General features: G+C 34.7%; 1 protein-coding gene across 1 annotated transcript in view; it reads right to left on the minus strand.

Moving 5' to 3' along the window:
• LOC109098722 (serine/threonine-protein kinase PAK 1-like) overlaps positions 1-16,232 on the minus strand; it is a 49,546-nt gene that overhangs the window by 20,863 nt on the left and 12,451 nt on the right. The window contains 1 exon segment of the mRNA XM_042744634.1: positions 814-1,030. Within this exon segment, the coding sequence (XP_042600568.1) occupies positions 814-1,006 (193 nt within the window). The 5' untranslated portion in view covers positions 1,007-1,030.

The following is a 16,232-nucleotide window of genomic DNA, read 5'->3' on the forward strand; positions in this document are numbered from 1 at the left end:
ATATATATGCATGTACCACGGAACTCCTAAAGGGAATATGGGAGGGATGGTATGTATATATCTTTCTCTTGCAATTTTATCATTGGGTAATTTTACTGTATATGAATTGCGGGCATCAGGGAGCTGTTATTAATATGTGGGGCATTGAAATCACTTTTGAATGCATGATCTCTTTTTACTTTCACTACTTTTATAGTGTGTAAACTATGAAAGCGGCAGTACTTTTTACAAGATTAAATGTTTGTCCGTGGTGCTCAGGATCTGCAAATCATTTGCATTTGTCCTATCAGTCATCTCTCTTTACCCTCTTCATGTGAAATTTTATGTACTGTAATCTAACAGGCAACCACTAGCAAGCGGCTAACCGCGTCACTTTAGTGGCTTCGTTTTCCATGCCTTTCCAAATACTTCCCAAAATAACAAAAGCTCAATAATTAATGTAATCTTTTTCTAAACACTTGCCTTCGCTAAAAATGGGGCAGGATGTATTTGTTTTTACACTCCTTGCCGTTGCTGTTTTGTTCCGAAAACATCATGTTATTATTATTATTATATTAACTAGAAAATCTATTTTTTTAAATTTGTGAATCGCTAGAAGACTGAATCGTGATTCATGTGAACTGATTTTTTCCCCAACCCCTACCATAAACTAAGAAGAAATGACTCAACAGATTGGTATGAATAAACCTCAAAGGTCAAAAGGTTTTTGGTCATAAAGTTGGTATTTGCTATACAGATGCCTTGTGGTGCTTCTCGAGACCTTTGACCCTGAATGACTCCCTCTAGAAAGTCCTTATTTTAATAATCACTCACTCTTGTCTCCTCCTCCGGTGAGTATGGATCGGATGAAGCCTTCTTTTCTCCTCTTGTCCTCCGGGTTGGGCGGCAGGGGTTTGGAGCCGTGATTCAGCGGGCCTGAGTCTTTACCGGACGAGCCAATCATGGTGCTGGTGTTTCTCATGGGCGGAGCTGGCGGCTTGTCTTCTACTTCCCCATTGTCTGACATCTTCAGCTGTGGGCGTGGCTAAATCTGAAACACACAACCAATCGGAGCTACTGAGTTGGTGAAAAGGGGAGGAGCTAAAGTAAATCAACAGCAGGGGATGCTGGAATGAAGCAAAGCATAATTAGATTTACCAAATTACCACCAATCTTCTTTTAATAGTATTTAGATTCAACTAGGACACAGCAGGAAAAAACTGCTAAGACTGGAGAAAACACCATCTGATGTAGTTTCAGACTGCTGTACATATTTATATATACAGTATATGTATAAAATGTACCATGGTTTTCACAAAAATATGAAGCAGCACTGCTGTTTTCAACATTGATGATAATAATAGAAAAAAAAAATTTTAATTGCAAATCAGCATATTAGATTGATTTCTGAAGGATCATGTGACACTGAAGACTGGAGTAATGATGCTGAAAATTCAGCTTTGATCACAGAAATAAATTACATTTGACAATATATTCACACAGAAAAAAAGCTATTAGAAACTGTAATAATATTTCAAAATTTTATAGCTTTTACTGTATTAGTAATCAAATACAGGCAGCATTGATGAGCAAAACAGACTTATTTCAAAAACATAAAAAAAAAAAAAAAAAAAAAAAAAAATCACCAACCTCAAGCTTTAGAGGTTAATTCAAATCACCAATCCTATTATGAACAATAGTGAATATTCCCTTATTAAACAATGTTCTTAGTTTTCTTTGCTGAAAGTTGCAAACAGACCAGAAACAGCCGCGTCTCTGCTGTAGAAAGCACATGATACAGTGCCGCGGCTCTGACATCAGTCCTGACACCTCCACTCAATAAACCAGGATTATGTAATACTGGACAGACTGTATTATTTTTGGTTTGCTCATTAATATGAAATGCTTTTGGGAAGCTGACATGTGCTGCAGTGTGACGTTCTTCTCCATTTAAAACTACTGTAAACAACATTTTGTTTTATTAATGTTACACATGCAGGTTTATGACATTAATGACTACAAAGAGACTACATGGAATAAAAAAAATAATAACTAAGATGCACATCTCCTTAAATGAAAACATTAATATAACAATAATAATTAAAAAAATATATATTATTACTTTCTTTTCTGCATTTCATTTCACCACTAATTTTATGATTTTTTTCTTTTCTTTTTTAACTAAACCTGGCATTGTATAAACTATGACAATTTTTGACTCTGTGGAAGATTGCTCTGGATGAAAGCCTCTGCTAAATGAATAAACATAAATGCAAGCTCTACCCTAAAATCTTTATGCCATTTACAAAAAAAAAAAAAAAAAGGTTCATGGGCAAATTATATCAACTACTTCTGAATATGCGAATCTAGGCACACAAACCAAACAAGACACAGAGATAACAGCATCACAACAAATACAAGTACCAGATACTGACAAAACAAACACCACCCTTATCTTTACATACAGTACAAAACTGTCAGCTCTAGTAGAAGCAGTTATTATCAGTCAACATTAATATCAGTCAATCAGTGCATACAGAGAGAGAGTAGGTTAATGATATTTAGTGGCATAATGTTATATTATCAGTAGAATGCTGATGAGATTAATGTTTATTTTACACAACATTTACTCAGAATGGCCAAACCTCAGTCCATCACTAACCTCGAGTGAACATCCAACATTCAGACTGTGCCATAGATCATTCACACGGACATATGAATATAAAATACATGTCTGATGAGTGATAAAACTTCACCTCACCAAACACCGTCCAGCATACTGACACTCAATCTCGGCAGCATTCCTGTAAGAACAGCAGCTCCAGATCCCGTCTGAGTGTGTGTGTGTGTGTGTGTGAGTGTGTGTGCTGGTTTTAAGAGGTTGTGGCCTCCCTGATGTGATGTCACAGGTGAACAGGAAAGACTATGAGTTCGATCTGTGCCTGACTGGACATGAATGGTGTAACATGATAGCCGAGACTGAGAAACACACACACACACACACACACACACACACACACACACACTGTATTACCTGTAAACACACTTCAGCCATGAGCAAACAGACATCTGAAAGGCAACAGGGCAAGCAAACATACAACACAAGTGTGTTAAAATCACAGTAACACTAAACACATGCACACACAGCTGGTCATCGACTGTTTGAGAGAGACACGGTCTGTTGTGTGAAACCCTTTTCTATCACAGTGGGGACTTTTCTTTGACTTACACTGTTTTACACTCAGTGCTATATCAAACACTAAATCAAACACTATATGTAACCCTCACACAAACCTTTCTGCAGTTTTATTTCTCCTGAAGTCATTATTTATACGTTTATCAAGTCATTTTTCTCTCTTTCTCCCTCATCTTTTTTTACTTTAAGGTTGAATTATTTTTTTTTTAATTATCCTTCAACATTAGTAATCTGAACAGGCAAAAAACTGACATGCGGACTAAGATTTTGGGGAATGACGTTTCAGTTTAGTGCCGTCTCTGTTTTGAATGTGGTCTCTTTTATCAGGAACACACACACCCACACACACCTACACACACACACACACCCACCCCTTAGTTAAACTAAATACAGAGTCGAGGTGTTAAAGTTCATCTGCTGATAAACGTGTCTAGAAAAAGATGTGGCTAAAAACACATGCACACACATAGGCCCTATGTAAAAGGAATAAAAAATTAGTTATAAAAAAATTAGTTAACTAATACATAAATAAAAAATAAACAGATAGATCAATAGGTAAATAAAAAGAATAAAGAGAGATAAATAAGTAAATAAACAGATCAATAAAATAAATAAATATAAACATAAAAATAAGAAACAAATAAATAAAATAATAAAGGGATGGATGATGCATGGATGGATAAATCAAAAGATAAAAATAAAACATTACAAACAAATAAAATGAAATCAGTAAACAGGTAAATAAAAAGAATGACATAAATAGATAAATTAAAAAGAATTAATAAAATATAGCTAAAAATAAATGCATGGATGGATGGATGGATAAATGAATGAATGAATGAATGAAAAAGACAGAAAGACAGAAAGAAAGAAAGCAAGAAAGAAAGAAAGAAAGAGAAAAAATAGAATATTAGATTTGAATAATCACCCTAAACCCAACTAAAGAAAATTACAAAAAGAAAGTACAAAAAAGGATAAAATAGTTTATAATAAGAAACAAAGTCACAGTGATTTAAAGGAATTTGGAGAAACAGAGCTGCCATTGGCTACGTTTACATGCACACTTTTTGGTTCAATCGGACTGAATTCATTACAACGGATGAATCTGATTATAGTGATTACATGAACGCTAAATAAAGTGATCGGGTTGATGTGCGCGTTTATATGTCAAGCTTCAAATCGGAATAGATTTTTTTTGGCATGCGCACACTGCCCAAATAGTGAAAGTGAAAAATGAAAGTGAAAAGTGACATATAGATAATATCGAGTTTCTCACTGTTTGCATATAATAACCACTCTCCTACACGGTTTCTTTATTTGTTTTTAACAGCAGAATTAATATTTACCCATTTATGGATAAATATACATATAAACCTCTATGCTGTGCTGCTCATATTTATCATGCAAAAATAAAAAGCCCCTCCCCGCACCCAGTCCGGGTTGCCTGTGGATGAGTATCCAAAACAAGGCTGTCCTGCTCCACTTCACAGTTTCCGAGTGAAAGGAGAGTTTTATTATGACAGGACACGCATTTATACAACACTTTATTCAAAAGAAAGAGCCGCTCTTCCATGCGTCATACGTCATTATGTTATTTCTGCATCATTGCACATGCGCAGTTCTTTCAGTTTCGTGGTTCAATCCGATCGAGTGTTTACATGCACGGTCAATCATATTAGAAGAGGAATAAACCACCCCCTTCAATCGAAATTTCATTCTGATCGAGCTCAGTCGGATCAATTAAGGTGTTTATATGAACGTTTTTCAATCCGATTGAGCCGTCAATCCGATTGCAAATGGATTATTTGGGTACATGTTAACGTAGCCATTGAGAAACGCACTGTGAGATATAAAGCCACAATTACTTTAAAATCACCAAAACACAAGTACACAAGTGTCTTAGAGACAAAGATGGTGAAACAGCAGGAATGAGGAAGTCAGTCAGACTTTGGGACTTTGGTCTGGTCTCTGGTTATTAAACTGACCACAGCGCACACACACACACACACACACACACACACACCTAACAAACCTCAGGTGCTTTTCATTCAAGTAAACAAAGGGCTTCATTCACAGCTGAACCTGCGCGTTCCCCTTCATTGTCTCAAAGAGCATATGCAAAAACCAGAACCAAGTTCTGAGACCTGAAAACCACTAAACACTAAATAAGAGGAAGTTCTAGTGTGTACCTGTGAGTCAGCACTCTGTTTATCAGGTCGTCTACAATTAAATGACATGATAAACACCTGATGGCTGTCCTGCGAGGTACCGGCGAGACATCAGACATCATCAGTCTGGTTTGTCATGGTACCGTGGGGAAGTTGTTGAATATTTGTTTGGAGAGTTTGTCTAATAAATTTTGGGTTTTGTGTTCGATTTTGTGGCGTGGGGTAGTAATGGTGTGGTGTTTTTGTAGTTTGTATTTTGCTGCTCATGGCTCCAGGTGTGTGTTCACGGTGTGTGTGTGTTCACTGCTGTGTGTGTGTGCACTTTGGATGGGTTAAATGCAGAGCACGAATTCTGAGTATGGGTCACCATACTTGGCTGTATGTCACATCACTCACTCACTGATCTCGACAGTGTTTCACTGTTTTATCCTCAGCTGGCTGCTGCATCCTTCAAACACTCAACACTGGCACAATTACTCCTGGTTTTCATGTCTACAGGCCAACTGCAGATACAGCGAGTGCTTCTGATTACAAAAAAAGATCAAATTAAATCAAACTCCCATTTATTTTAATTGCAATAATGACTAGAAACAGGCTAAATGTTGCTGATGCACAAATCCCACCTGCTTAACCCTTTCAAAACATCTTTCCCTCTCTAAAACTAATGGAAACTAGGTTCTGCTACTGAATGCAAAAAAAAAAAAAAAAAAAGGTCATTCTGACATTTTTAAGACAGAGTTGCGAGATGTAAACTTGCAATTCTGAGAAAAAGAAAAAAAAAAGAAGCTAAACTGCAAGACATAAACTGGCAATTGCAAGAAAAAAAGTCAGAACTGTGAGATAAAAAGTCACAATTGAACTGCCCGATGTAAACTCAAAATTCTTTTTTCTTGCAGTTCTGATTTATAAAGTCAGAATTGTGATATATAAACTTGCAATTGCAAGAAAAAAGTCAGAATTGTTAGATTAAAATGTCACAATTACAACTATGCAATTAAAAAAGTTGAACTGCGAGATGCAAACACTTTTTTCTTGTAAATCCGAGTTTATATCTCGTAATTATGACTTTATATCATAATTCTGAGCTTTATGCCACAATTCAGTCAACTCCTTTCCCATCAGAATAGGCAGATAAACAAAAATGTCTCTAAAAAAAATTAACTGGTATTTTTTATCAGCTTATTTGAGCAGTTACTGACATTCTTGTTAATTAAAATTATTTAATAAAGATTCCATTAATTGAAATAAATCTGAAATAAAATATTAGATTAAATGCTAAAAATTTAAGCTAAACAGAAATATAAAAAAAACTAACAAAATGACAGAAGGACATAAAATCATTCCATTTTAAACTGACATTAAAATGAAAACAAAATATCAAAATAAAATCGAATGCAAAATATGAATAATTACTCCAGTCCTACATAAATCATACTAAAACAGCATGCTGACAGAGATGAGGTGGGGTTTTCTGAGCTCAAGTGAGATCACACAGAACAAAGCATCGCTGATCAGGATAAGAATAGCTCTCGTCTCTGGAGGTGTAATAGAGCGAGGACGGACGGAAGCACAGATATTAAAATAGCCGCTGCTATAAATGTAGGAATTGAGAATTCAATTCTGGGCTCTTCCTGATAGACTCCTAGAACGGGTTTCTGATTACTCCTGCCTCGGGCTGATTAAATGCTGGTGCTGTGGCATTCGTTTGAATCGCCTGACAGGTTTGGGAAATGTGGGTTAATTTGCCTCTAGCTGCGTGAAACAGACTGAGACCTGCAATGCAAGGCCAGAAACAGCTTTTCAATACCTCCGTGAAGCCACGCAGAGACAGAACTGGCACACACGCAGGTTCATCTCGTGTTCAAGCTGGTGTTAAGAGAATGATAGCAAACAGAGACGCGTGAGAGGATGTTTATAGACACAAGATGTCTGATCCTGAGACTAAAATTACACTGAAAGCATCTTAAAACATTCACGTGTCAGAAATGCATCACGGAGACACAAAACAATATATACATTTTGCTAACATGTCTAAAAGACTATTAATATGATTGCTTCTGCAATTAATCTTATTAAAAGGTTGAATTTATAAAGTGTTTATTATTTTGAATTAGCTTTTATTTTTATATTATAATTTTTTTTATTTAAATTTTACTTTAGGTTTTAGCTATTTTAATATGTGCTTTTGTCATTTTTATTACACTGAAAAAAAATTGATCTAGAAACAATTTTCACTCAAATTGCTAGTAAATTTCACAAATAATTACAGAAAATTACAAGACAATGAATTAAATGGGAAATTTAAAAACAGAAAGCGTGACATTGTATTTTCTTGTAAAACTATTTATTTTTATTTTTATTTCCATTGTAGTATTTCAAGTGAATGTTTATTTTTAAGTTCTGGTTTTTCATTTTTATTTTTCAATTACTGAAACACATTTTTAATAGCTTTACTTGGAAAAAAAATTGATGGTTTCACACAACCAAACATTAACAGAATGATTTGATTGACATGCCAAGCAGCCAATCAGATTTCACATGTTTTTAACATCCCATTCAGGAGTGAGTTTATCTGAAATAACGGATGACATAATAATAGACTGACATGGTAAAAAAAAAAAAAAAAAAATCTGTCTGAACATGCTGAAAATAGTCAAATGCGTGCAGAGTTTGTTACCAGATTTCCCGTCTGTACAAAAACAGACATTATGTCATGGACAAAATTCAGAAAAACAAAGCTCCTAAATACCTCGAACCTAACTCGTGACATCAATCTTGCAAACTTTTCAAATCCTGTAGTTAGTTCTTCCTCAAAAATACTAAATGCATCAACTCACTCTGCATCTTGTGCATTTGTGTCCAATCTGCATTTATTATTTCAAGCAATATGCAAGACGCACACAATGGGCGTTCAGTCTGAGACACAGCCTACTTTTTATGCAGTTCTCTTCCAGTGAAGACATTCCATATAAATGAAATAAACCTGTCTCTCTGGTTCACACACGTCCTTCTGTTGCACCTCAGAGAATCTCATCTGAAGGTCTGTCTGATGTCCAAACACTGGACTCTGACACTGCGATGGGCTCACGGACATGACAGATCTGTTTCATAACAAGACCGCTGAGATCAGAGTCTCTCGACCAACCATTCGTCAACTCTAGACGGTGAGAGACATTCACAGTGGCATTTTTAATATGATATTAAACCATTTTTTGCCTTCCTAATAAACGTTTCTGGTCTTATTCTACACAATTCATCACTAAACATTACTGGAAGGAAAATACAAATGTTTGTTTTCAGTCTTTCATCGAAATGCTGAGGAGTGTGGGCAGAATTTAAAGGAATAGTTCACCCAAAAATTAAAGTTTGCTGAAAATGTCCTCACCACCAGGCCATCCAAGATGTAGATTCTTTCTTCATCAGATTTGGAGAAATGTAGCATCACATCACTTGCTCAGCAATGGATGCTCTGTAGTGAATGGGTGCCGTCAGAATGAGAGTCCAAACAGCTGATAAAAACATCACAATAATCCACACCACTCCAGTCCATCAGTTAATGTCTAGTGAAGCCAAAAGCTACATGGTTGTAAGAGACAAATCCATCAAAACATTTTAACTTCAAACCATTGTTTTGGTCAAAATATTATAGTCTATAATCCATATTAACCCTTCCTCCACTGAAAAAGTCCATCTCCTGTTGTCTCTCACATTAAAATCCAGACACATATTTGTTTAGAACTGCATTGGACTGTATAAGTTTGCAAATGGTGCTTGATCTGTGCAGATTTCTCTCCTGATTTAGACCAGATGACTTTTTCACTGGAGATTGCGTTATTACAGATAAAGGACTCGTATTTAAGCCAGAAGCAAGTTAAAAATGTCTTGATGGATTTGTTTTCTTACAACTACACAGCTTTTCACTTCACAAGATGTTAACTGATGGACTGGAGTGCTGTGGATTACTTGTGTATTACTGTGATGTTTTTATCAGCTGTTTGGACTCTCATTCTGACGGCACCCATTCACTGCAGAGCATCCATGATGAGTAAGTGATGCAATGCTACATTTCTCCAAATCTGATGAAGAAACAAACTCATCTACATCTTAGGTGGCCTGAGGGTGAGCACATTCGCAGTCATTTTCAATATAGGGTGAACTGTTCCTTTAAAATACTACATGCATTTAAAACCTCACAGAAAAAAGCTATATTTTGTTCCACTCATAAATGAATGCAATGTGAATGATAATTCCTGCTGTCTTTAAAGGCAAACGGCACGAGAGGAAATGCACAAAGGACCAATTACAAATCCAAAACCAACAAAACCCAGTTACACAAACTGATTTGAACAAAACAAATCTACACCAAAAAAAAAAAAAAGATCATCATAGTGCATTTTACAAGAAAATACTATTTCAGTTTTTCTACTCAATGCATTTCAACACCAATTTTTTTTCTCATTATAGCAGATCGGCTGAGGTTTCAATCGATGCATATGACATGCAACTCAAAGCTTAAACTATGCGATACTGGAGCAGTTAAATATTTATAGCTTTCTGAAAACTGCATGAAATCTCACCGTCATGCACAGAATATTTCACATGGCCAATCAAACTCCGGGTTCAGTGGCTTCAAACCTCTAGCAGTCTGTCGTTCCCTGGAGATCCAGCTTTAAAAACACGCTCATGCCCGGCAGGACATGACGCTTCACGTCTCCCCAGGAGGACGCGCACTCTCCCAGGGTTAAACTGGGTAGCAAGCCATCCCGTCATCTTCAGCATGCACACACACCCACACACCCTCCAGACAAAATAATTACACATTCTGATGTTCAAAGACAGATGATGTGAGAATGAGCAATGCATGTGTGTGTGTGTGCATGCACAGCCAGGCATCTATTAAAACCATGAGAGACGATCATAACAGTGCCGGCGGTTGTTGGAGGGGGTCGTGTTACAGACGGAGAACAGTGTTGCAGCTCTGTGTACATGCTAATGATCTACACAGGGTGGGGTGCAGTCACTTTAAGTGTATATTTTATCACATTTTAAAAAAGCACAGCCCTCCAGCTCCTAAATATGCTGAATTATTCCCAAAACATGCAGGAATACTGAACTCAGAGTTTTCAGGTGGAATTTGCTGGTATTTCCTAAAAACATATAATCTTGGAGGACAAGCAAATTGCACATATGAACTTTTTAAATTATGCATAATAGATTGTTCCCAAGTTGGCATAATCTGTAATATATATAAAAAAAATTTTTTTTTTAAAACTAATTAATAAATAAATAAATAAAAGAGCGTGGTAAAAAAAAAATGTAATTGTAAAATATTTTAATATATGTTTTTATTAATTAAAAAACATTTTAAAATTATTTATAAAATATTATTTAAAAAATATTTAAGAAATTGTAAAATATTTTCATTAATTTTATAACATTAATATTTAAATGCTACAAATATTTTAAATAATATTTCTAAAATATTTTTTTTGCAAATATTGTATTTTAAATAAAATATTTTTAATTACTGCGGCCAAGATAAATCTGCATAACAGACATTCACTTTGGAAAAAAAAAAAAAAAAACTGGATTGACATTTCATTCCTAAGTTTACAGTGTGGTTGCTACTATTATGCGTTTCCTCCCTAAGAATCAATAATCATGATAATCTTCTGTTATCTTGAAAAATAAAGCTGGATTAAACATCATATAGACATGAATAAAAAGCTCAAATGTGCAGAGCATGCTGGGAAAACCAAAAAAACAAGACCTGGAGGAATTTTGTTAAGAAGAGTGCATTATTATGCCTGCAATTAAAGTATATTAACATTGCATGGTTTGAGTTTTCATATGTAGTGGTGTCTTTAGGGGCATCTGGGGATGTGTACAATTGCAAAATAAATTCTAAATGGAGTAAATCATGTTTTTTGTAATTCTAATAAAATCTAATTTTAGGGTTCAGGTTAACAGAAAAAAAATAGTGTGTACAGCGGAAACACAGAGATTATCCAATCCCTGGAGTCATGATGCTGCCGCGGCCTGAGTCCAAAAACAGCAGATGGTCCTGAAGAAACATGGCCAATTTACATATAAATCAGCAGACAGAGAGAGAGAGAGAATTAAACAACGACCTGCGTCACTCAGATCTGAGCAGGAGACTCCATCAGTGACCGCAACGACACTCAAACTCACCATTATCAGACTGGTTCAAATTGGCTTAGCTCGCGGATTAGTCTTGGATTGGTGGATTAGTGTTGGATAAACTTGAGCATAACATGCAATCACACAAATAAACACAGTCCATCGTCCAGTTTTCTCCTCGTGGTGACCATGGAAACATCTCAAGGAGGATGGAGAGAGACTTCATCTATCATGTCTGAATCACAGACTCTCAATACGTCTGCCGTTCTTAACTTTCCATAGTCTTTTGCTTCTATATAAAGCTAATTAAAAATACAACAACCTTACCCTAACTGAAAGCTTACTGCATTTTAAGAATTTTTAAAAAGAATAAGCTTTATTTATATGTCATAAAAGGAGAAAAGAATCTCACTTTGTGGCAAACATGAACCCAATATATTGCTAAAAGGTTCATACAAAAACACACGCACAAGAAATGTAGTCTGGATCAATGGTTCTCAGCTCGTTTTGCTTTAGTCCCAGATTGGAAATTAAGTGGAGACCGAATGCAATGCCAAAATTGCTTATTGTAAAAATGTCAAAATCAACACTTAAATATATGACTGCACAATTGGGGAAAAATCTAACTGCGTTTTTCAATAAAAACTAATAAATAAATAATAATAATAAAAACTCCAGATTTGCTTTTGTTTTTTCTAGGGCTGCACAATTTGGCCAAACATTTTGTGATTATATATCAATATAATAATGATAATAATAATAATAATAATAATAAGTAGTAGTTGTAGTAGTATTGATAAATAGGTTTGAATTATTTTAAGCTTTTTTAAACATCTTTCCGAAGATGAACAAAGGTCTTTCAGATTTGGAACGACATGTGGGTGAGTAATTAATGACTGGGTGAACTATCCCTTTAAGGCTTCTCTTTTGTTGACAGTCAAACAGCCAGTTTAGAAGCGCTTCTCGTTACAAGTTTGCCAAGACACGTGGGGTACACCAAAAGCATAATTTGATAATCATGCAAATCCACATCACGATTTCAGTTTTAATTCAATTAACCGGTTTGGTTTCTAAACATGTTTGGCTCACAATCCACCACTGACAACCTCACGCCTCCAAACTGCATTTGCATTGCACAAAAACAACACAGGAAACAGGAAGTACACACTTCAGGGGAGCCATAAAACTTCAATTTATATCCCATCATCCCTCCAGCATCCAGACGGGACGCTGGGAGGGGCGGCAGGCCTCAAACACACCCACATAATCTACGAGACATGCCGCTCGCTCTGAGAGGCATTACTGACAAGACCCCCGCTGAAATGTTAGTTTAAGGAACATACGGACGTCTTGCTTGCAGAGTCCTCTGAGAGACCAGAAAGACAGACTATAGCATCAGTGTCTGGGGGGATGGGAGGGTCTCTATGGGACCCTGAAGTCGGGGGGGAGGGGATTATATGTGACCCTGGACCACAAAACCAGTCATGAGGGTCAGTTTTTTTTATTTAGATTGAATAAGCTGAATAATCTTTCCACTGATGTTTGGTTTGTTAGGATCGGACAAGATGTGGCTGAGATACAACTATTTGAAAATCTGGAATCTGAAGGTGCAAAAAAAATCTAAATATTGAGAAAATCATCTTTAAAGTTGTCCAAATGAAGTTCTTAGTAAGCCATATTACTGATCAAAAATTAAGTTTTGATATTTGACCCTGGAGCACAAAAGCAGTCTTAAGTCTCTGGGGTATATTTGTAGCAATATCCAAAAATACATTGTGTGGGTCAAAATTATTGATTTTTCTTTAATGTCGAAAATCATTAGGATATTAAGTAAAGATCATGTTCTATGAAGATATTTTGTAAATCTCTTACTGTAAATATATCAAAACTTAATTTTTGATTAGTAATATGCATTGATAAGAACTTCATCTGAACAACTTTAAAGATGATTTTCTCAATATTTTGATTTGTTTGCACCCTCAGATTCCAGATTTTCAAATAGTTGTATCTCAGCCACATCTTTAATATCCTTACAAACCATACATCAATGCAAAGACTATTTATTCAGTTTTCAGATGATGTATAAATCCCAGTTTCAAAAAAATTGACCATTGTGTCTGGTTTTGTGGTCCAGGGTCACATATATTTATGGTAGGAAATTTACTAAATATCTTCATGGAACATGATCTTTATTTAATATCCTAATGATTTTTGGCATAAAAGAAAAATGGATAATTTTGACCCATACAATGTATTGTCGGCTATTGCTACAAATATACCCCAGAGACTTATGACTGCTTTTGTGTCCAGGGTCACATATAGTTGTTTGCTTCACGGGACGCACATTCTGGAAGTTGACTAACAGGACGTCCTGTAAGAAAGTCTAAAGAGGTCGATTTCATTGATCTGCTTCTGGCTGGAGGTTCTCCTTCAGTGCGGTGAGATGGGCTCTGGATCTCAGATCGATACTGAGACTCATGGGTAATTCTTGCCCGTCGGACTCCAGCGATGTTCAGGATAGAGGAATCCTGTCTGTGCTCAACTATACCATCTCTCTCTACGACTAAAGCGAGTGATAACTGAGTCAGTTTAGATGCGTTTAAATGCACAGAGTAGAAATTTGAGAGCAGCTGAAAGCCTCTGATGAAACATTATAGAAAGCATTTCCCAGATTTGCTAGGAAGTTACGCTTACATTTAAGAATGTGAGAATCAGCAAAATCTCAAAGTTGGCAAAAAATCTTCAGCTCTGACAAACACTGATTTTCTTAAGTTTTAGGGCACTTAATGTAAACTATGCACTATGTGAATGGTGTATAGAGTTGGGAAAATAACTCTCAATGCAACATGAAAATAATTATCAGCTTATGGGTATCAGGCGAAAATAAAAAAACAATATCAGTGCACCTGTAATAACCCCATTTTTTTATTTTTTTATTTATTTTTTTTATAAGAAATGAATGCTTTTATTCAGCTGTTAAATAAGATTTCGGTTTCAAATAAATGCTGTTTTTTTTTATTTTTCAAAAAAATGCTGTTCTTTTGAACATTTTTTTTCGTTTTATAATGAAAATATTGTTATGTAAAGTTATTTTAATCATTGATAATAATCAGAAATGTTTCTTGAGCAGCAAATCAGCATTTTAGAATGATTTCTGAAGATCATGTGACTCTGAAAACTGGAGTAATGATGCTGAAAATTCTAATTAAGACTGATTATTTTTTAATTTATTCACACCGGAAAAAAAAAAATTTTGTAATAATATTTAGTGTATTTCTGATCAAATAAATGCTGCCTGGTGAGCAGGAGGAGGTTTTCTTTCAAACCCCAAACATCTGAACATAGTATATCTCTACATATACACTCTATGTTACTATAAATCCCTAAAATATCCCCTAACTCTATATAAACCCCTGAATTTAAATATCTATTCCACCCTTTAACATTTTTATTGCACACTTATATATCCACACTGTAAAAATAAATCCATAAAATAACAGAAAAAGTACAGGCAGCTCATTACCAGGATATTCTCATGACCTCTAAAGCACAACTCAATGTGTAAAATTCAAAATACAGGTTAAACACATGTAAAAAATAATAATAAATAAATACAGAAAACTCTGTCAAATTAATATGGTACATTTTTAGTGTATATCTCCAGTAACCCTACACGTTATCATACAGGTGCAAAGCTTCAAATTGTTTGCATCTAACATCAACACTTCAAGCAACCTCTCTCTCTGTCTCTCTCTCTTGTATTATTTATAATATTGATGAGCAATCATGTTAATAAACACAAAGGCAGAGATGACTCTACAGGCCGCTCCTCCTCTTAAATAAATCTCTCTCTGTGTCTGTCAGACAGTATTGTCAGCAGAGCCGGACTCGATAGAGCTTAAAGTTCATACGCAACATAAACTAAAGTGAGCAGTGCAGCGGTACGATAAATCACAGCCATTGCTGGTGTCAGGAAATCTCTAAAACACGGAGATACACACATAGAGGGAGACTTTCCACTGAGATTAAAAAAAAAAGTTTTAAAGTGAATAATTCAATAAATACTGATGTGTCATATACTCATTTTGATTTAATAAAATAAATAAATAATAATGATATATGTTGTACTTCTACTGCTCTAATAAATAACAAATAATCACTACTAATATACCATATACTTTTTGTTTTAATGAGAAAAAATAAGCAATAAGTAAATACTGATGTGCCACATTTACAATTTTCTTTCTTAATTAACAAATTGAAATAAATTTAGAAAAAGCACAAACAAATAATATTAAAACATAAATAATATAAAATAAAAATACACTTTCTTAAATGGCTACAACACTTATAATAAATAAATAAATAAATAAATCAGTACTGATATACCATATACTTATTTTGCTTTTATAAATAAATAAGAATAGCTGTTGATATATCATGTAATATTTTGTTCTTATAAACAAAATAAGTACTGATGTACCATTTTCTATCAATTTAACAACAACAAATAATCACAACTGAATAACAGTATAATTAAATACATAATTAAATAAATAATCACTATTGATATACCTTATACTTGTTTTGCTTTTATATATAAATATATAAACACTGACTTCTATAGTTTTATACTAAGCAAATTATATTATTCATCCCCTTTCCCTAAATCTAACTCATGCACAAATGTATATTGTATATTTATTGTATTTATTAAGGCTTTTTTTCTCAAAGGAAGCATTAGCTGC

Source organism: Cyprinus carpio, chromosome B18, assembly GCF_018340385.1.
Source record: "Cyprinus carpio isolate SPL01 chromosome B18, ASM1834038v1, whole genome shotgun sequence".
Classification (NCBI taxonomy): Eukaryota; Metazoa; Chordata; class Actinopteri; order Cypriniformes; family Cyprinidae; genus Cyprinus; species Cyprinus carpio.